Source organism: Scardinius erythrophthalmus (genome assembly GCF_964197995.2).
Source record: "Scardinius erythrophthalmus genome assembly, chromosome: 15".
Lineage (NCBI taxonomy): Eukaryota > Metazoa > Chordata > Actinopteri > Cypriniformes > Leuciscidae > Scardinius > Scardinius erythrophthalmus.
The window spans coordinates 19,458,151-19,480,343 of record NC_138235.1 but is presented as its reverse complement, the minus strand read 5'-3'; the positions used below and the strand labels follow the sequence as shown (position 1 = coordinate 19,480,343).

Below are 22,193 nucleotides of genomic sequence, written 5' to 3'. Positions count from 1 at the left end.
AACATTTATTGGACTGAACATGTATATTTAACATTTATATATTTATATTTAACAAGTAGATTAGATTTAGTTTGTGTATTTAAATATTAACTTAACCCTATGGACATTTTTAAAGAAATGATTAATGCCTTCTGATAGCACTTGAATAGTGTGTGTGTGTGTGTGTGTGTGTGTGTGTGTGTGTGTGTGTGTGTGTGTGTGTGTGTGTGTGTGTGTGTGTGTGTGTGTGTGTGTGAGTGCGTGCATGCGTCTGTGTGTGTGTGTGTCATTGATGTGTACCATCCTATATTTCCAGTGCATTTTAATGAGGGAAGAGCCAGGGTGGGAGAAAAACACTGTGGCTAATCCCGTAAAGACATTTTGCGCGTCTCTTTGTTCCAGACCACTGGCCTCACTAATTGGAAAGATTTGCTCTGTCTGAGAGAGAACTAGATAAACTATTAAGGAGAGAGAATCATACCATTTTAAAACCAAACCGTCACTTGACCTTGACTCTACAGAGGGTTAAGTTAACTTTGGAAGTAAAGTAAACTCTTTCCGCCAGCGAGTGACTTTCTGATAACCTGCTGTTCTGAAATCTTGTTTGATGATGTCACCAAGCCTTCTGTCTCCATGGCGATAATCAGTGTTTTTGATTGGCAGGCGAGCAGCACGAGAGAAGGGATAGATGGACAGATTGTGGGCTTGAGTGGGATTGTTTCACAAAGTTGGTCTTTGTTCCGTTCTCTCAAACATACAAGAAAGTGACAACTGAAGAAGACAACAGAAAAATGAAGATCATTTTGAAGATTGAGTCATTTCAGCTTTACATAGTTTGACATGATTTTTCTCTTTTTCTCTGTCTTTATCGCTCTCCAGCTCTTTGTTCTTCTGAGTTTTGTCTTTGCTGTCTGGGCAGAATAGAGGGAATGAGACGGACAGTGAAACAATCCAAAACTTGAGCTGCATATACTCACTCACCCACTAATACACATATTCATCATAAGCAGGAAATAAAGTATGAAAATGGCATTAGATACTGTTTAGGGTTTAAAATAACACTGGAAAATTCTAAAGTGATTTTTTTACCCCCTTCATTCATATCCGAATATGATTTTTCTTACTAAATTTACTTCTATTTTCCGCTGTTGATTCCTCTTTGTTGGAGAAAATGGAAAATGTATAGGTTATATGCTCCCCTTTTAACTCCATTCCTTAAAAATAGCACTGGTATTCAGAGGCTTATCTCTCTCTGGAGCGCTGAACTTTATGAAAGTGTTATTCAAAGCCTCATGGCACAGGACAGCTGTCAATCAGATTCTGGACTTCTTGTAAAAAGCAAGTCTCAATCTTTATCGCTATGCTTTTTTTGACAGTGCTGACTACTGCTGACCAGTGCTGGACAAGACAGCAAGAGAGAGACAGTGGTACAGCAAGAGAAAGTGAGAGAGTTGATGTGTATGTGTGTGTGTGTGTGTGTGTGTGTGTGTGTGTGTGTGTGTGTGTGTGTGTGTGCATGCATCACATCAATAAACATTCCTGAAAATGTGTTTACCTGCATGAGAGAATGTTGTGCTGTGCTGCTACATACATAATGCATGCAAAAGCAAGTCTGCATCTAGGTAGGAATATTTCAATACATTTTTGCTTTTTAATCATGACTTTTGAACCATATACTGTACTTCTCAGGGTTAATATTTTGAACAAACCCCTAATCCTTAGTATTAAGCTTTAGCGTCCTGCACTATTTGTGTTACGGATGTGAGATGTGCTATTCATTTTCCAAGTGACTGATGACTTTTGCATGGTAGACAGGAAAAAAATTCTCATCAACTTTAATAGAAGGACCAGAACATCATAGATACTTGAGGGCACCTTTTTTGCAGGTACACAAACACCTGACAACCACCCAGAATGCTCTAGTTTGTGGCAACACATTTGTGCACAGACAATATTTTCTTCAGAAAAACTCTAGTCTAATTGTATTGACCCTGACATTGCAGCTGACCCTTCGAATATTTTATTAAATTGTATATTTATCATTTTCATTAGTATTAAAAGAGCAACTACAGGGTTGGATCGTTGTGATTGGCTGCATTATGTTTGTCCAATTAGTTCCATTTTGTGTGATTGGCTGTCATGTTACTCGTGGGATATCTCTGAATAGATGAACTTTGCCTCTGGGTGATTTATTATGTTTTAAAAACACATTTTAATCATCTTGATGTCCTGTTTTGCTATCTAATATCTAAGCTTTTTTTGTTTTGTTTCACAGCTCGAGGGTTTGATACTGTGTAAAATTTGATTAGCTGGTAAAGTTTCATGATTAAAAAGCAAAAATGCATTGACCAACAAACAGCTAATCTTCTCTGGTGCTCTTCAATTGGCGGTCAAAACTGAACGATTTTTTTATTTCAATGAAATGAATGTACCATATTAGAATTTGATGATGTTTTTTATTTAATATTTTTTATTTTTAGGGGATTTTATGGTACTAAATTATATTTATGCTGTAGTTATAAATCCATTTACTCACTTTTTGAGCATAGTTACATTTTCAACTTTAACTCTCGTAAATCTTATATGAAATATATATATATATATATTTAAAAAACACTTTTTACTCTAAAAAGCCATAAATCTAAACAAGTTGTGTTCCAAATTTGAGCTTGAAATCTCAAAAAATGAGCTTTCAGTAAGATTTTGTTTGGCCGTAGTACCAAAAGTTTCCACTAGATGATATTCGTCTGCCATTTATTTACAATGCGGTAATTTTTGACCACGAAGAAATACACTTGAACTTGACTTAAGTGCACTTAATAAAATAAACTCGAAGTATACTTATTTTTTGTAGGATGGCTATAACATAGAAATGTCAATATATCTAATGTTAGAAATAAATGACAGTTATTACGTAGACGAAATGCCAGAATATTTTTTGCAGAGAGACAGTGAAGGAAGAAGCCTGTGGTTTGGAGTAAGAGCGTAATGTTGTAATTCGTGGAGCTGTGCAGGTGCGTGCTTGTTTAGGCTTACCAAAGGAGGGGTGGACACTTTTTCATCTGCCTGTTGGCAGAGAGACATTTACTGCACTCAGGTTTATGTATTAATGTATTGTATGGATGCCATCACCTCATCAGCTTCTTTCTCAAATCATTTCAAAATGACGCAGTGGTGAAAGAATGTTTGAACCCAGAGTGCTGAAAGCATGTTTGCACACTCGATATTCACGACATTCACTGTGTGCATTCACTGACATCACATTAGGGAAGAAACAAACACACACAACAATGATATTGACATTATTTATGAATTGTTTTTCCGAATCAGGATGTCTCTGAATGTCACCAAAGGAAGTTTTTCTCTGATTCAGCTCACTCCTGAGGGAAGTTTTGTTCCTAAACTATAGCTAAGTACACACACTAAATATTGATGATGTTTTTGAACTGTAATTACTTAGTGGGTTAAATTTACAGTTTAAGTAAAGTCATCCAGACAGTCACTCACCTGGGTTTAGTGTATAATCCATGGCTTAAACTGGACTCTCTCCATTCAAATGGGATAATTACCCTCATTTAGTTAAACCACATGCAGCAGTTTAGTTTTCTAACTGCTCGTTTTCTTTCTTTCTTCCTCGCTCTGAGTACTTTATATCTTCCATTAAAAGTTATTGCAGCTGTATAAAGCATCCTGACAGAGAACTTTCCACTTCGAATTACAAAAGAGTTCAAACAGGTCAAAACACACAAGAGAGTCCCAACATATTGCTTAAGAGTGAACTTCACAAAGACATCTGGGTCATGTGTCAGTACACTACTGAGAATCAGGGCGTCTGGAGACAATTTTTTTTTTTTTTTTATTAAAATCTGCATAAATTTAAAGTAATATTTCAAATATGATATGTAGGCTATATATTCTACAATTTAAAAAGTATAGTTTTTTTAGCATTACATTAATGAGAACTGAAGGGAATGTCACAATACAAAATTCACAACAGTGTTATAAGAATATATTTGTAATTTTCATTTCAATATTTTTTGGGGGGGGGGGGCATAAAGATATTGGTAAAAACAAAATATGTTTTACCTTAAAAATATTTGAAACAGTTTTGAAAGTAGTTGACTACACTCAGATCTACTGTATTCAAGTTCCAAGGAAATTATGTTATTGCTCTTTACTTGATGGTTACGCCACATGACATTTTTAGATTTAAACTTTTTTTCTTTCTTTTTTTTAAATGGCATAACATTTTTCGAAACCATATGAAACCAACATTTCCCAAGAACTTAGCTACAACTTTCCAAGAATTTGTCATTAACCCATAAAATTGGATTCATTTTCTTTTCATCTTTTTTTTTTATTATTATTTTGAGTTTTAAAACTCATTAAATCAAGTAGAAATTAGAGAAATTATGGTGTCAAGTGAAAAGAATGGAAACAAAGATCTCAATGTAATGACAGAAGAGTTCACAATTTGTGTGTGCAGACGTGTATGAAGCTCAGGTGTGTTTAAAGAGGGCTTCATTTCTGTGTGAGGAGGATTATATTTGCTTTATATTTTGCTATGGATAAACATGTTGAGTAAAATGTTTTCCTATTCAAACCAGGACAGATTTCTTTTATTAAAGTTCAATGTGATGTTTGAGGTAGAATTGGCTGATTTCTTATTCAAAGCAGCCATAATATCATTGAATATCTTGTCAAGTCCTTTCAGTCAGGCTTTAATGTGGCGGCAGCTGTTTTATGTATGTATGTGCGGATGTGTGAATGTGAATGAGAGTGAGAGAGAGAGAGGCTCTTCACCTAGAACCCTGCGCGCCAGCTGCATCTTCCCTGCTTCCGTATTTTGTGGGCTCTAAGCCTCGTTTAGTGTAATTAGCTGTATTTGGCTGAGTTAATGAGTTCCCTCTCCATTCTGGATACTTGTTTTCAGAGGAACTCTGTCAGTCAGAAAAAGACTCTACCTGGGTATGGCAGACTCCATTTGGGGTGTGTGTGTGTGTGTGTGTGTGTGTGTGTGTGTGTGTGTGTGTGTGTGTGTGTGTGTGTGTTTGTGTGTGTGTATGTGTTCTGGCTGTAAAAACCTCCCAGGCCTCATTCACACTCAATATGAGCATTAATCACGCTAATTACAGCAGCTCTACCCTAGGGGTTGCTGGGATGGTGGAGGACTAAGGTGGGGACAGGCTGATAGACAGGAGATGTTAGTCACGCTGCTCGTTGCTTTGCAATGCTAATGGAGTCGCGGGGAACTTGCCATCCTGTCTTTGAAGCAGCATGTGGCTCATATTGAGTAAAAGCAGAATAGCATTAGATTTTTCCATCCTTGACTCACTCTAAATTGAATCATTTACTTGAGCAGATCATGATGTTAAAGCAAGCCACAGTATGTGCAGAACCATCTAAGACCAGCTATGATAAAAATATAATTCCCCCTCGGGTCAGTCCATATGTGTATCTCCACAGGTTTTCTCCCTACAGGTAGGACGTGGCCTCAGTAGCGTCCCTTTCCATTAGATTAGGGATGCTTCCCCCAGTGTTAACAACACTGGTCATGACTAAAAAGAAAAATGGGAAGCTGAAGCACTCTTCCCATGAAGTAGTCTCAGCCTCAGACGCCACGCCCATGGACTGCTGGCTGAACATCTGATGCATATGGTACACATTTCTGGAAACACTTCAGGAGTTTCGAACTCGTCATCTGATTGGTTGAATTCTACAGGATGTCTGGGTGACGTGCGTGTCGCGTTCTTTATCGGTCCACCTGGAAACAAATGTCGTGCCGCCAAAACCCCTCGTGGAAGAAGAAAGCTGTCGTGTTTACAACTGTAACAATGAGCGCTTATCTCAATCAACCAAACGCTGGATTTTCAAAAGCACGTGAAGTTCGTGGAAGAAAAGTTGTGATGGAGTCCAGACCTTCTGTCGTCAGTCTGAAGGTCTGGCTACGTGAGACTACCCATGAAGTAACATATCTAAGGAAAAGTAGCTATGACCGTCTCCATGGAAAGCCCTGTCCCTACGGGGTGGTTGGAAAACTATCACTGGGGGCTTACATAGGTCACTGGATAGATTACAACTTAAGAGAGCAGTTGCCGAAAACTGCCAGTTGTTCAGCTTGCCAGTATCTGCGTCTCCAACACTCATAACACAGTTCAGTAGTTGTGGCGCTTTCCATGGGACCCAGTTTGTCAGTCATTGACATAACGTTGAACATGACTGACAGATAGGGAACATCTTGGTTATTGTCATAACTCTCGTTCCCTGATGAAGGGAACCTCCTGCCACAACCCTGAATTATTCAATGGCGGGGACCATGTCTCGACTCTTTAGCAAAATCCTGATATCTATCTATTCTTATCTATTCTAAGTAGTACTTTTGCAGCTTTGGTGTTGTATAGCAGTTTTTTACGCTAACGCTAGGACACATTTCTCGACACTTAGGTCACTTTTTCAAAGCTCTTCACACAGTTCTCCAACTAGGTGCAGCAGTTAATTTCACATAATTCACACAACCAAAACAATCTCTTTTGCAAAACAGTTTTGTATGTGCAACTATACGAAAAACAACTCTGACTTTATTTTGCACATTTGTTTTGCAATTTTGATATTGTTACAGTATGTGAATATTATCTCATAATAGTGACAAAAGGGGACCTCCAAAGAGTGTCCCAGGGCCACACACACAGTAGAATTATTCATCCTTGAGCTCAAGGTGTTTTCAGAAGTTAAATCAGCTCAACCAGTTTAGACAAGGTGGGCTCCTCTAGAATAGTCTACCAGGTTGACCGGCTCCTGCTTTGACAGTGACCAGCCTTGACCAGCTAGAAACCATGTAAAAATCTACCACATTTTCTGTATACACCTCTCTGAAAGTTCCTTTGAGATGGTATGAGATCTTGAGTAGAAATGGGGTCTTGGGTCTAGGTCAATTGGTTTGTTGTATTGGCTAGTTTAATTAGAATACTTGACTCAATGTCTCTTTGAAGTCTACAGTAGCTTTCACCTTTGAGGATTTAAAGTTTTCCTTTTTTTAAAGCCCTAAGTATACTTCAGTTTTGATGTGAATGCATATGCCTAATGTTGAACCTTTCAAAGTACATTCCATTTGATAGTGTGCGCAACAACAGGCGCTCGACACATGCACACTGGAAAGTTTAATCTTTGTCCGGTGTCTGTCTCCAGTATAGCTGCTTGTTGTTGTTACTTTCCTAGCATATGAGTAAAAACCAAAGTTTGTGTGTGTGTGTGTGTGGTTTGGGGACAAACTTGTACCCAGAAGTGACCAAAACCTGACAAAATCTCCAAAAACATCCTCATTTGTAAATCTGGTATAAAAATAAAGTAATTAAAGATTAAAAATTCAAAGCAAAAGGTTTGTGTGATGGGTAGGTTAAGTTGTTGGGTAAGTGTAAGGAAAGAGAATATACAGTTTGTATAGTATAAAAAAACATTACGTCTATGGAATGTCCCATTTAGATAAGGGACTAGATAGCTAAGTAAACGTGTGTGTGTGTGTGTGTGTGTGTGTGTGTGTGTGTGTGTGTGTGTGTGTGTGTGTGTGTGTGTGTGTGTGTGTGTGTGTGTGTGTGTGTGTGTGTGTGTGTGTGTGTGTGTGTGTGTGTGTATTGCCATCACATTTAAAACTGCACAATAAATGTAATAGTCATTCGAAAGTCAAATTTGATCAAAACATAAGTAGATGTAGTTTCAGCACATTTTCAGTGTATAGAAGTTTGACTTGTGGGTCTGTAGTAGAAAATTGATGCTGTGGTTCCAGACAGGACCAGTAACTATGAGAGCAGAAGGGACAACATGGCACAGATACATTGCCTTTAGTGCTCCCTCGGAGTACTCCCCATAGACCTGGAGTGGGAGAACTGGAAGATGAAAGGAAAATGATGGATAAAAAAAGGATTAGGAGGGAATGAGAGCAGCATTCGGTTCCTAGAGCTTCCTGATACTTCAGTTTTAATGCATAAATGCCACAATCACAAAAAATATGTTATATCTGATAGTGAAAGACATTTTTTTTTTTTTTGTCTAATACAGATTGCAGGAAATGAGCCGAGCTGGACTTGGCTGAACCAGTGAATTTTAGAATTATTTATTCTTTATTGGAATCAACTGAATTAGAGATCTTCTGTTGATTTCAGTTTTGAGAAATTCAGATTCAATTGAATTTGATTTGATTTTAACGCATTCCTTCATTTCTATACACAGCAGATGGCACATCTGCTAATAGACACCCGATAATAATGCTGTTTACTGCTGAAATTCGGACGGCGTTAAATAGTGTTGACTGTAAGCGTGTTAGACAAGAATGCTCCTCGGCGGTCTCAACAGGGACAGGGGTGCTAATTACTGCAGAGGATAAATTAACCACACGCATACATGCTCAGCTTCTCTTTCTCTCTCTCTTTCTGTCTCTCTGTATAGTTCCTTAGATGGAACTCTCTGCTTTCCTTCAGGTCCTGTGTATAAAGTAATCAGGGTTCACTATGCCAGAATCAATGCGCAATGCAATTGAAGTCCTTCATACTGTAAAGCTTGGCTGCTTTAGTCTTTTCTCTCTTGTTCTCAGGTTCATCTGCAATGTGTTTCACTGCTACCTGTCCTTCCGATTCTTCATCAGCCTCAAAAAGGCATTTCTCTAAGATATATTTGTAGAAAAACTAGATTCTTGCTGCATCTGAGGTGGTTCTCTGATTTTGCTCAGGCTTCATCACTCCAAACCACTCCAGAGCCCTGGAGACCTCAAGATGAATTCATCCTTTTGATAATGGATGTGCTGGAGCGCACATGCTGGCTAAATGTCTGTCTGAGACACCACACACACACAGACAGCACAAATTGTAACATATTGTTTATGATTGTATTTTTTTATTTCGCATGTCTTTGCTTTCGGTTCTGTCTTTCTCTTCTCTCTCTCTCTCTGATAATTTTTTTACATTCACTTCGCATGGAGCACTTGGCAATGGATCATCTCAAAATCTCCCATAGTGCTATTTAGGCTCAGTTCCCTTAAAACCTTTAGCCTATCAGAGAGGAGCATGAAATACAATATTTGGCCCCCACCGCCATCATGAAAAAATCCCTCCCATTGCAGGCTGAAAGTGTGTAGAGCTCGGGATAAAGTATTCTTTGCAGCCTTTAGATAATGTAGCTGGCCTGAACCTGGTTAGAGCCGAGATAAGAGCGAAGTAGAAAGAGAAAGAAAAATAGAACAGGATTGAGAACAAGAGATTGAATTGAATCTGAGAATTATTTAATTGAATAAATTCTACAAACTTCCATAATACATAATTTATTTGAATCAAATGAATTTGAAAATTCTGCAGATGATTTTGAGAGTTCTTTGATCAAATCATTGTTGAATTGTTTAACTGAACCAATTGAATTTCAGAACTCAGCTTGAAAGTGCATTAGAAGAAAGATTAAAGGAATAGTTCACCCAAAAATTATTATTTACACACCCCCAGGCAGTCCAAGAAGTATTTGACTTTTTCCTTTAGCCGAAGAAAAATTAAGGTTTTTGAGAAAAACATTCCAGGATTTTTCTCCATCTATTGCAAGTGAACGGGGGCTCACCGTAGTCCATTTTTGACTGTCCAAAATACATTTGTAGGCAGCTTCAAAGGGCTTCACATGACCCCACACTGAAAAAAAATATTTTTGCTGCTTGTTCAAATTGCTTCATTAAAATGAGCTTAAGCAACACAATTGCTATACATTTTGTCCTAACTTGATTGTGTTCAATCTGCTTAAATATATGTAAAATGTAAGTTTACTTAATCCGTTTGTGTTTGATTACATGAATGATTTGTGTTGCATTAACTGAAACTGGGCAGTGCTTGGTAGTTCCCAGCATGCTTTGCATATGGCTGAATTAAGAGAGAATAAATGTTGAAATTAAGTGTTATTTTATTTGTTTTTGAGAAAATGAGAAAAGGGGAAGACTTGATAGTGTGCAATTGTGTTTAATGTTCAATTACATTGGAATTATTAGAACCATTTAAATTACATTGGGGTACCATTGGGATGACAAGTGGAGTATTTGGTTAGGCTGTGGACTTATTATACTATTTTCAGCTGCTTTGACTGAAAGAGTATGTAAATCTTAGCATTTAAGATGCCAATAAGTGCTAATGGCTAGCTAGCTCTAACAACTCAATTGTGTGACACTAAAATTTATGAAGTCTTAATGGATGAATGAATATATGAATTTGTAAGCATTTCAGGGAGCCTTTTAAAATTTACTTTGAGACTACATAATTCCATGATGTTGAAGTTACAAGAACAAATTATGTTTAACTTAATTGATTCATGTGGAACCGATGTACACTATTAAATCATGTAAATCCAACACACTATTTTTTTCAGTGCAGGCAATGAATAAGGGTTTTCTCTAGCGATTTTTCTGAAAAATATAAAAATGTATACTTAACAACAACAAATGTCCACCTTAGTCCGGCTCTGCGATGCGCGTCCACCAAACAGTTTAGTTCACAACCTCTCGTGTGACGTATGCACGTTTGGAGGGACACACTTCAAGTTGGCAGCAAAACTTGCCCCCAAATGATGATTATTTATGTGACAAGCAGGGCGAAAACGCAGCGAGGCTGTTCGAGTGGTGAGTCCGCACCACACCGGTCTTGAGTCCCACGGAGGAGCTCCGGAAGGATAATAGTGATGAAAGTGAAGGATGAGAGAGGACTAGACCTGGACTTAATGTTGTTGTTTTGTTTTAGTTTATGCGGTAGTAGTCCATGAGGGGCTACCGCTTTACTTTCGTTTTGTTGTTTGTTTAATTGGTGATTAAAAATACGTTGTACAGTCGTCGGTTCCCGTCTTCTTCTTCCCTGAGCCTTTAACATTACTCCAATTCAGTTGAACTAATTGAGAATCAAATTGATTATTTAAGTAAATAAATCAATTTGACAGTGAAAAGGAGAAAGAGATTGAATAGAATTTGAGAAATGAATCTGAAAATTGTCTGAAAGAGAAAGAATCAGTCATTCAGTTATCTTTGTCCATGGACACATTCAGTGCATCCTTTCTGAAAAAAAAAAAAAAAAAAAAGATGGCTCAAGCTTGTGCTCACCTCATTGACCGTGTGTGTGTGTGTGTGTGTGTGTGTGTGTGTGTGTGTGTGTGTGTGGTATCGGGTTGTGTCTTTTTCTTCTCCAGCCAAAAGCTGCTGACAGGTGAAAAGCGCTTAGTGCCACTCTCCTGGTGTCATATTGTGATGGGCACTTTGACAGTCAGTTCGCTCAGCTCAGCCAAAACTTGTTTAGGTATTAGACCTGTCTCACCTACTTGCCATTCAACCAGGTTTCCACCAGAATTTCCCCACAGTAGTTAGATATTTTGTCATTTTACAGGCTTTTTTATAGATTGGCCAAAGAGAGAGAAAACCCTCCTTTCAAAAAAGCCACAACTCAAATGTAACAAAATTTAATGCCTACCTCATTAAATATTCATGCAGTTTGTGCAAGTCACAGAAACGTACTCGGTTACTAACGTAACCTCGGTTCTCTCTAGAAGAGGGAACGAGTACTGCGTTCGTAGAACGCTGCGGGAAAAGTCTCTTTTCACGAAATACTGAAGCAAAATTATCCTTAATTTTCATATTTGTAAAACGCATTGCGGCAGTGCACAGCCATGGCGAGACGGCTCGCTCACTCATTGGCTGTTCTGCGGCAACTGCATGAGCCTATCGAGCGAGGGCTGATGCAACATCAGACCAATGAGAGTGCTTCGCGCGCTCCTCGTCACATCCCGCCGAAACGGGTGTGGCCATCCCCTATAAAAGGAGCTCGAGTAGGCTGATTCAACTGGTTTTCATCGCCGAAGCGAACCGCGCGCACGGCAGGGAACGCAGTACTCGTTCCCTCTTCTAGAGAGAACCGAGGTTACGTTAGTAACCGAGTACGTTCTCTTACGAGAGTTCTCTCGTACTGCGTTCGTAGAACGCTGCGGGAACCACTTGTAAGACGCCGTGCGTGCTGGGATGAGAAAACACCGACCACTGGAAGCTAGTCCAGGTATACAGTGCATAATCACCCGGTAGACTTCGGAGAGTCTGGAGGGGGGGGGGGACAACCACCCTCAGATAGCTGCGTCCTAAGACGCGATATAACATCACATAGGCAGGGGGAGGCCTGGCTAATGTGGGAAATGTGGGTCTTACGTAATTTCGCCCAAATGGATGCGCCCTTAAGCGCGATACAACGTCACATAGGCAGGGAGAGCCTGGCTGATGTGGGAAATGTGGGACTTACACACTTTCGCCCAAATAGGTGCGTTCTAGACGCGATATAACATCACATAGGCAGGAGGGGGCCTGGCTAATGTGGGAAAAACATGGGTCTTACACAATTCTGCCCAGAAAACTTCGGCGGCGCTGTGCGTCTACGATATCAGTGCCGTGTTTAGACAGCTGACTCGAATACACCGAAAATACTTGGCTTGCAAGTGCGGTGAAGTCTTCGGTGGCGTTGTGCGCCTGCGAAATCAGTGTCCTGGTTAGACAGCTGATTCGGCTAAACCGAAAACAACCTGGCCTGCAAGGCGGGAACTTCTAGGTTGTAGAACCTTATGAATGTAGACGGCGAGGACCAGCCCGCCGCCGTACATATTTCCTGTAAGGAAATCCCGCTAGACCAGGCCCACGATGAGGCAACGCCTCTCGTGGAATGCGCTCTAATGCCCAAGGGGCACTGAAGGCCCTTGGTGGTATAAGCCATTGTTATGGCGTCAACCACCCACCTGGACAGGCTCTGTTTCGAAACAGCCGTTCCCTTGGAACGTCCACTGAACGAGACGAAGAGCTGCTCCGTCTGTCTGAAGGCAGCGGAGCGGGACACATAAGCTCTTAAAGCCCTAACGGGGCAAAGACAGCTCGAGTCCCCTTCCTCGTTTGATCCCGGCAGGGCAGACAGGGAAATAACCTGAGCCCTAAACGGAGTGTTGAGGGATTTCGGCACGTAGCCGTGCCTAGGTTTGAGTATGACTTTGGAGTCATTGGGCCCAAACTCCAAGCACGTTGGACTCACAGAGAGCGCGTGCAGATCGCCTATGCGCTTCACCGAAGCGAGGGCCATCAAAAACACCGTTTTGAAAGACAGATGTTTGAGGCTGACAGATTGGATAGGCTCAGAGGGGGGACCTTTCATGGCTTCCAAGACCGTAGAAAGGTCCCACACCGGGACTGAGGGAGGTCTGGGGGGATTCAGCCTCCTAGCTCCCCTGAGGAAGCGGATGACTAAATCGTTCCTTCCCAGTGACTGGCCTGGCGTTGCTGTCGAGCACGCTGCGATAGCCGCCACATAGACTTTGAGCGTGGAAGGGGATCTGCCCTTGTCCAACAGCTCTTGTAGGAAGGAGAGGACCTCCGTCACCTCACAATCGAGGGGTGACAGGCCCCGAGCTGTACACCAGCTGGAGAAAACCGACCACTTCGAGGCATAAAGCCGCCTGGTGGAAGGCGCTCTAGCCTGAGTGATGGTGTTCAGCACTCCATCCGTGAGACTAACGGGTAACCGTTGAGCGTCCACGCATGAAGGGACCACAGCTCTGGGTGTGGGTGCCAAATCGAGCCCCTGGCCTGCGAGAGGAGATCTCTCCTCAATGGCACTGGCCATAGAGCGGAGTCTGCTAACTGCATCAGGACTGGAAACCAGGCTTGGTTGTCCCAGAACGGTGCTATAAGCAGTACTGGGCATTTCACTTCCCTGACTCGCTCCAGCACCTGAGGTAGGAGGGAGACTGGGGAAAACGCGTATAGCGGGCAGTGCGGCCACTTGTGGGACAGTGCGCTGTCGTTCTTCGAAAAGAACACGGGGCAATGAGCGTTTTCTGGGGACGCGAATAGGTCCACCTCCGCCCTGCCGAATCTCTGCCACAACAGCCGGACTGTTTGTGGGTGTAGAGACCATTCGCCCGTGGGAACGTTGTTCCTGGACAGCCTGTCTGGACCCAGGTTGAGTGTCCCGGGCACATGCACCGCTCTCAGCGAGCGCAGGTTGCGCTGAGCCCATATTAGGAGGCGCTCGGCCAGCCTGAAAAGGGAACTGGATCCGAGACCGCCCTGGCGATTTATGTAGGACACCACGGCCGTGTTGTCCGAGCGGACTACGACGTGTTGGTCCTTGATGTGGGGACAAAAGCGCGTCAGCGCGTTGTGAACTGCTAGCATTTCTAGGCAGTTGATATGATGGAGCTTTTCTCGTTCTGACCAAAGGCCAAAGAACGGCCTGCCCTCGAGCAGCGCTCCCCATCCCGAGGTGGATGCGTCCGTAGACACCACTTTCACTCTCGAGGAAGTCCCCAGGCTTACACCTGAACGGTACCAATCGCCCGCCGCCCATGGTCTCAGGGCTGCTGCGCAGTCTTGATCGACTTTGAGGCGCAATCGGCTGAGTGCCCACGCTCCGCGTGGCACTCGCGCTTTCAACCAGAACTGCAGAGGGCGCATGCGAAGCAGGCCCAGCTGGAGAACTGATGATGCTGAGGCCATGAGGCCCAGCATCCTCTGAAACCGTTTGAGCGGGATAATCGCACCGCAGCGGAAGGACCTCGCTGCGTGCTGTATGCGCAGCGCGCGCTGTTGCGACAGCTGCGCCGTCATAGAACGAGAGTCCAGAACGATGCCCAGAAACGATATAGTTTGGCTGGGGTTCAGGGAGCTCTTCGTCCAATTGATCGTGATACCAAGATTCTCGAGGTGATCGAGTAACATGGTTCTGTGCTCCACGAGCTGAGATCGTGATTGAGCTATGATCAGCCAGTCGTCCAAATAGTTCAGCACTCGCATGCCCCTGAGTCTGAGGGGAGCGAGCGCTGCGTCCATGCACTTCGTAAATGTACGGGGTGCCAGGGACAAGCCGAATGGCAGGACTGTATACTGGTATGCCCGACCCTCGAAGGCGAATCTCAAGAATCGCCTGTGGCGTGACGCTATCTGTATTTGAAAATACGCGTCCTTTAGATCTATCGACATAAACCAGTCTTCTCGGCGAATGTGCGCGAGGATTTTGCTGGTCGTGAGCATTTTGAAACTGCGTTTCACTAAAGCTCTGTTTAGTCGTCTTAGATCTAGTATGGGTCTGATACCACCGTCCTTTTTGGGGACTAGGAAGTATCTGCTGTATAGCCCCCCTTCGCCTTGAGCTTGGGATACATGTTGTATCGCCCCTTTGCTCAACAGTTTTGATATTTCGGCGCGAAGTAGGTGTGCTACTTCTGAATTCACCGTAGTTTCGACGCGCGCTGTGAAGCGTGGAGGGCGTCGACAAAACTGTAGCGAGAAGCCTCTCTTTATAATGTCTAGCACCCAGTCCGAAACCCCTGGAAGCGCGGCCCATGCGTCTGCATGGCCGGCTAGGGGTTGGATGCGAAGCGCGCTCTGTTCGCTGTGCGACGGCGGCGCTTCGGGGTGCGCTGGCATAGGCGTACGCCTGAGACATTTGAGGCGGGGAGCGCGCGTAATACAGCGGGCAAAACGCTCATCCTCGACCGCGCTACAGTGTTTATCTGAGCGGGGGAGGTCTGAGAAGGTCTCATGGGACTCATGCAGCCTACAAGTGAACGTGGGCGGGGACCGGGCACGTTTACTGCTTTGGCCGCGCTGTCTGCTTGAACAGAGCGGGCGCGCACAGGTCCCGTTTTTACAGGGAGCCTGTGGCTTGCCAGACATAGCGTTTGTGGGCACTGGGAAGTGGGCACTTTGACTATGTTTGGGGCGCGACCGAACTGCATCGATCTTATGAGTACGGGCCCTGTGTGCAGGGCTGTGCTTGTGTGTAGGGATGGGCACAGAGAAGTGGGCATCAACACTACATTTATAGCACCATCGGCCTTGGCCGGGACACCAGAAAATACACTCTTTTCGGGATTTATCTGGGTAGCCGTAAAAACGGCTTTTGTGTGCAGGCAAGCGGGCAGCTGTGCGGGCTTGTGCTCTGCTGAGAGCGCTGAAGCAGTCGCAATTCCTGGGACTGAGACAGCGGTGCGCTTTGGTGAGGGCCCGGTCGCAACGGGGCTTACACACCTGCGCTTTCCTAGGCGTGCTAGGATTTCTTTGGGGCTTCCGGCTTCAACACAACCCTTGGTCGCGGCCCGCGGTGAGTGGGGCGGCGGCTAGTAGAGCGAGAGCGAGGGCGTGATCCGCGCTGCTGTCGCTGTGAGGGGGCGGCCGAAGGCGGGGGCTGAGGCTGTGAGCTCCGAGGGGCCTGTTTCTCACGGCCCGCTGCAGAACTGGGGCGCTTCGGCAGGAAGTGCTTGAACGCCTGTGACGCTTTTTGGGCTTCGGAAAATCTCTCCACGAGCTCGGAGAGAGAAGATCCAAAAAGGCCAGCGGAGGATAGCGGGGCGTCGAGGAACGCGTTGCGCTCTGCATCAGCCATCTCCGTGAGCGTCAGCCACAAATGCCTCTCGGCTACGGTAGCGGAAGCCATACAGCGTCCCATGGCTTGTGCTGCAGCCTTGGTAGCGCGGAGGGAAAGATCCGACGCGCTTCTCAGGTCCGCGATGCAGATAGCTTCAGGTCCTATCTCGTCCAGTTTGCGGAGGAGATCGCCTTGGAACACCTGAAGCGTGGCCATGGTGTGCAAAGCCGATGCCGCCTGCCCAGCGGCGGAGAAGATCCGCGCGAGCATCGACGACGTCATGCGGCAGGCTTTTGACGGCAGCGCTGGCTTAGTCCGCCGTCCAGCAGAGGGCGGGCAAAGGTGGGCTGCTATCGCCTGTTCCACCGGCGGCAGAGTGAGGTAGCCTCGGTCCTGAGCATTATCCAGGGAGGAAAATGCTGGGGATACAGACGAACGTGTTCGTGCAGAAAAGGGAGCGTTCCAGGCCTTCGCCACTTCTTCATGAAGCTCAGGAAGAAACGGAGCGGGCTTAGACACAGGAGAAGTGCGCTCACCAGGGAGGAAGCTACCATCAAGCCGGGTGCGCGAGGGGAGTTCCGGTGCAGACCACTCGAGGCCGAGGCTCGCCGAGGCCAACGCGAGTACTCGCATGAGCTCCCTCTCGATGCTAGCTCTAGCCGACGGCTTTCGGGCAGGAGGCGTGAGATCCGCAGAGCTCGCCCAGTCTTCACTGCCTGAAGCTAGCAGAGAGCAGGAATCCTTTTCGACCGACTCGACTTCAGAAACAACTTCCTCAGATGAAGCGGCGGCAGACTGCGGGCGCTGAGCATCAGGAAGTGCTTCGGGGGAAGCCGGTGAAGCTGGCGGGCGAGCCGGCGAGCTTTGTCGGGAAGAGGTGGGTTCCGGGGCCCGCTGCGAGCGGCGCTTCTTACGGCGCGGCACCGCGGCGGGGGGCGCAGGCTCGGAGAACTGTGCCAGGCGAGTCCGCAGAGTCGCCATCGGCAAAAGCTCGCAGTGAGGGCAGCCGCCGTCAGCGAGCGCGAGCGCTGCGTGTTCTTCGCCCAGACAGAAGACGCAAATAACATGGCGGTCTCCCTCGATGAGCGGGGCTCGGCACGAGCCACAGGATGGCATCTTGAAAAAGACGCGGCTCTTTTAGGGGTGAGTGTTCGGGGAACACTGCACACACACATACACAAAACAGAGCAGATAAAGGATATGAAGCGCCGGAAAGCGCAGCAGGTACGGCAGTAGAAGGCGGCGAAGGCCAGCGGCTTCAAGGGCTCGTCCCGCTGAAAAGCTTGCCTCGACGACGCTTGCTTCTCCGTGATCCAGCGATGCGTGAGCTTCGCTGAAGAGATGAAAATCAGTTGAATCAGCCTACTCGAGCTCCTTTTATAGGGGATGGCCACACCCGTTTCGGCGGGATGTGACGAGGAGCGCGCGAAGCACTCTCATTGGTCTGATGTTGCATCAGCCCTCGCTCGATAGGCTCATGCAGTTGCCGCAGAACAGCCAATGAGTGAGCGAGCCGTCTCGCCATGGCTGTGCACTGCCGCAATGCGTTTTACAAATATGAAAATTAAGGATAATTTTGCTTCAGTATTTCGTGAAAAGAGACTTTTCCCGCAGCGTTCTACGAACGCAGTACGAGAGAACTCTCGTAAGAGAACTGTCACACTCACTCACACACTGTGTTTAGTTTCAGTGTCTGAGGGGACGAAGTTAAAAATGTCAAAAACAGTGATGGAAAACGCATTAACTGAACTGATAGAGAGGCAGTATTGTTTTTGTGTTATATTTCAAGAAATGTAAGACAAATAGCTGATTTATGTAGCAATGTTTCGCATATGCAAATATTCAAACAGGTTGCATCATGTTCATGTCCAATCAATGTTATTAACCCCATGAATATGCAAATAAGAACGTTAATTTAAATAAAAGCAATATCATTTTCTAGCAGCAGTGTCAGAAGTTATTCTCCTCAACTGGAATTTATTTTCAGCTGCAGTTTTTACCTTAAGGCATGTTTTTGGAACCATATAAGACACAGCAAATACTTCATTTGAATGAATTAATTGGAATTCTAAATCTAAAAAATAAGTGCTCTGCTAGAGTGGACTTTAAAATCAGTCCTAGATTACACAGTAGAAAGCTGTATGAAATAACAAACAGAAAGCAAGGGAAAACAGTGCTGAATTGCAGAGAAAGGCGGATGAGAAAGGCTGAGCATCCAATCAAACTATATGGTAAATTTATCAGTCACTTTATACTGTCACTAATACAAATATATTTGGAGAACATATCTGGCCCAGTGTTTGTTTTATGTGTTTGGCTGGTAAATCAGACTTCTGCTGTTGTTTATGCATTTTCAAAATTGTAAATTTTTCATGTCATAAGTGTGCATATTGCTGGGCTTATGCAGTTCTTGGTAATATCAAGACATCTTTGTTTGTACAGTAAACCATTTGGTGCATTGGTGAGATTCCACCAGAGCAGAACAAAACACTGTACTAAATGCTTCACTAAATAGGCCTGAATGTTTGAAAAAGTATTAAATATATTTAATTATTGAATAATTGGCATTTTGAAACCCTGGTTCATTTCTGACCCTTACCTGCAGTAGTCCAACTGTTAATGTATATCGTCATTTGACCTTTAATTACTGAACCTAAATAACGACTTGACATTTCCCCTCTGCTTGTTTCTAGGTACGTCCACACCTTGTACCTGGGAGCGCAAAGCCGTTGGCATAGCGACCCGGGTCAGCGTCATTTCTACTGGCGTCTGATGTTCGAGAGCGCTGACATCAACATGCTTCGGCTGCTGGAGGCTTTCCTGAAGAGCGCACCTCAGCTTGTGCTACAGCTTAGCATCATGATCCACAGCAACCACATACTGCCCCTACAGGGTGAGAGAACACACACACACACACAAACATGAGGTTTCCCATGAGATGCTTTTAGTTGTGCATATATAATGGGAAGTGTTGAGAACAAGAGAGAGAGGACAGAACACTTGTGCGATTGTGCTTTGATCGTCATGACTTATTCATCTGGCCACTCCTGAGAAGAGTTTTGCTTGTGATGAATTAAACAAAACGTTTAACATGCTCCACTCTGTCCGATGGCATATGAAATGACTCTGGCACCTCAGATACAAATATATATATTATAGATATATATATATAATAATCAACAGTTTAATATTAAAAATGATAAATAATAAAGCACACTATCATTCAAAAGCAAGGATGCATTAAATTGAACAAAAGTGACAGTAAAGATATTTGTTTAAAAAAAATATATATATATATATATATATATATATATATATTTTAAATAAATGATTTACTTTCTATTCATCAAAGAATCCTGAAAAAAATTAAGTTTCCACAAAAATATGAAGCAGCACAACTGTTTTCACCATTGATAATAATGAGAAATGTTTCTTGAGCATCAAATCATCATATTATAATGAGTAATGATGCTGAAAATTCAGCTTTGACCAAAGGAATAAACTACATTTTAAAATATATTGAAATAGAAAACATTTTATTATATTTTGATGAAATAAATACAGTCTTGCTGAGCATAAGAGACCAATTCCAAACGTTTGGATGGTAGTGTATAAATATTTTTTATATATATATTTCATATTCTTATTATATAGAAAAATTAGATTTAAGATGTAGTGATGTAGTACTCGAGTCCGGTCTCGAGACCGATTTCTGCTTTCTTGGACTCGACTCGGACTTGTTCCTTCAAAGACTCGGTCTCGACCCTTCAAAGACTTGGTCTTGACTCGGCATAGGCGGTCTCGTCCCCATCACTAGTCCACTAGAATACATACCACTAGAAAATTTTTATTTGCTCTGCATGTCCTAACTATGATTAAAAAAGTCAGGGTGGGCTTAACATGTTGATGACAGAGCAGCACTGTTGAAGCAGTTTAGAAAAATAGGCAGAAGATGATGCATATGGTAGGGATTTTTTTAATTATAGTAAAAGCAGAGTCCATATTAAGACGTTAAGACCGCTCCTCTAAACAATTCCCAATCTAGCTTAATCTATAGGCCTAACTGTTGATTATTAACTGGGGTGATATTAAATCATGAATATGAAAACTGATATGTTTTTATGGTCTTGGTCTCGACTCCTAAAGACTCGGTCTCGACTCGGACTTGCTTCCTCAAAGACTCGGTCTTGACTCGGACTCGACTGAATTTGAAAACCAACGGACTCGGTCTCGACTCGGACTCGACCCTTCAAAGACTCGGTCTTGACTCGGACTCGGCATAGGCGGTCTCGTCCCCATCACTATTAAGATGTATAAAAAATGTACAAAAAAAACACATAGAGGACTTCTTTGCTTCCTCAGAAGTCCACCACACACCACTGGGAGAGAGAACAGCACTCAGGAGACAAAAGATGAGAGCAAAATGATAGTCAGCAGAAAAAGACGAGAAGATAGAATGAAAGAGAAAGAGAGACGGGGGGGATAAGGTGTATAGCAGCCGGACGGAGAGCTCAGAGGGACACGCTGTAGGACTGAACAGACTCAGAGATGTTCTGATTAATTCTGGGTCATGGGTTTGGTTTCCAACTACCAAACAAAGGCTTTTCCTTTGTTTTTTCATCTGATCTCAAGGCCCTGCCTGTCAGTCTGACTCAGACCTTTGACCTTTACATTGTGTCAGCAAATTCCATTTGAAAGAGAGCATCTGTATGCCGCACTCACTGTGGAGAGCAGAGCACTTGAAGTGAGCTCTCTGAAGGGTGCAGTCTCCTATTCTATGGCAATGCTGTTTTATTTAATGATTCTGATGGGTTGATTATTGTTTTTCTATAACTGCACTGCTACGAAGTACAGTAGAATCTAGTTTGTTGAGCACATTACAGTTTAACTATAGTTACAATGTGCACAATGTATATTAAAAAGGACATAATGTCCTTTTTAAACAACTAAGCTTCAAATGAATGGACCTACTAGGAATATTAAAGGCACGATATGTAAGATATTTGAATACAGTATACAAAAATCACTAGAACAATGTGATATATATTTGTTGACTTGTGTACTTACATTATCCCAAACGTTTTGAACGTTTAAATCCAGAGAAATCAGCAATCTTAACCAGGACAAGGACCATGTCCATGTCATTGCGTCGCCTGTCAATGACGTCATATCCGCGTTTTCCTCAATTTCCCATTTTTCACAAGTTTGTTTGTCCATATAATCTTTAAGCTAATAAGGTTTAGCGTATTTGGCTTGCTGTCCGCAGTGGAGGGGCTCGAGGAAGCAACGTCAGCTCGAGCTTATATATACCCCCCAGTGGGACTACTAATGCTTGGATGATGAGTATGGTAACAAGATGCCTAATTATGTTGGTGGAGTTGGGGAGGTGGAGGGATGCTAAAATAGGTATGCCAATTGCTTTCCATCGGCTGTGGAGGTGAAGACGACAACTCCCATGTATCTATACGCTCATTCACGGCATCATCAAGCTACGCCTTTGTTTTGAACAAGCAACCTCTAGCGCGAAATTTACATTTTGTACCTTTAACAATATATTCGCTGTGATTTTCCTGGCCATATAACATTGTAAACATAGTGAGCTTCGGAGGGCTTTTAAAATGCTTTTTATTGATATATATATATAGAAGTTTCTAAAGAACGCAAGTTTCACATTCTTGTAAGTTTTAAAAGCATTAAGATGTTTTATTTACTCTGATTTAACATACCTGTTCAGAAGCAAAAAAGTTAAGTTTGATTTATTTACGTGAAATTCCGATCTGCGCATCACTAATATTATATATATATATGTGACCCTGGTCACAT

At 43.4% G+C, this 22,193-nt stretch overlaps 1 protein-coding gene across 1 annotated transcript in view; it reads left to right on the top strand.

Annotated features, from left to right (window-relative positions):
* The window catches only part of xkr7b (XK, Kell blood group complex subunit-related family, member 7b), a 70,162-nt gene that overhangs the window by 40,026 nt on the left and 7,943 nt on the right, over positions 1–22,193 (top strand). Inside the window, exon 2 of the mRNA XM_081385672.1 lies at positions 19,064–19,263. Within this exon, the coding sequence (XP_081241798.1) occupies positions 19,064–19,263 (200 nt within the window). The remainder of the gene's footprint in view (positions 1–19,063; positions 19,264–22,193) is intronic.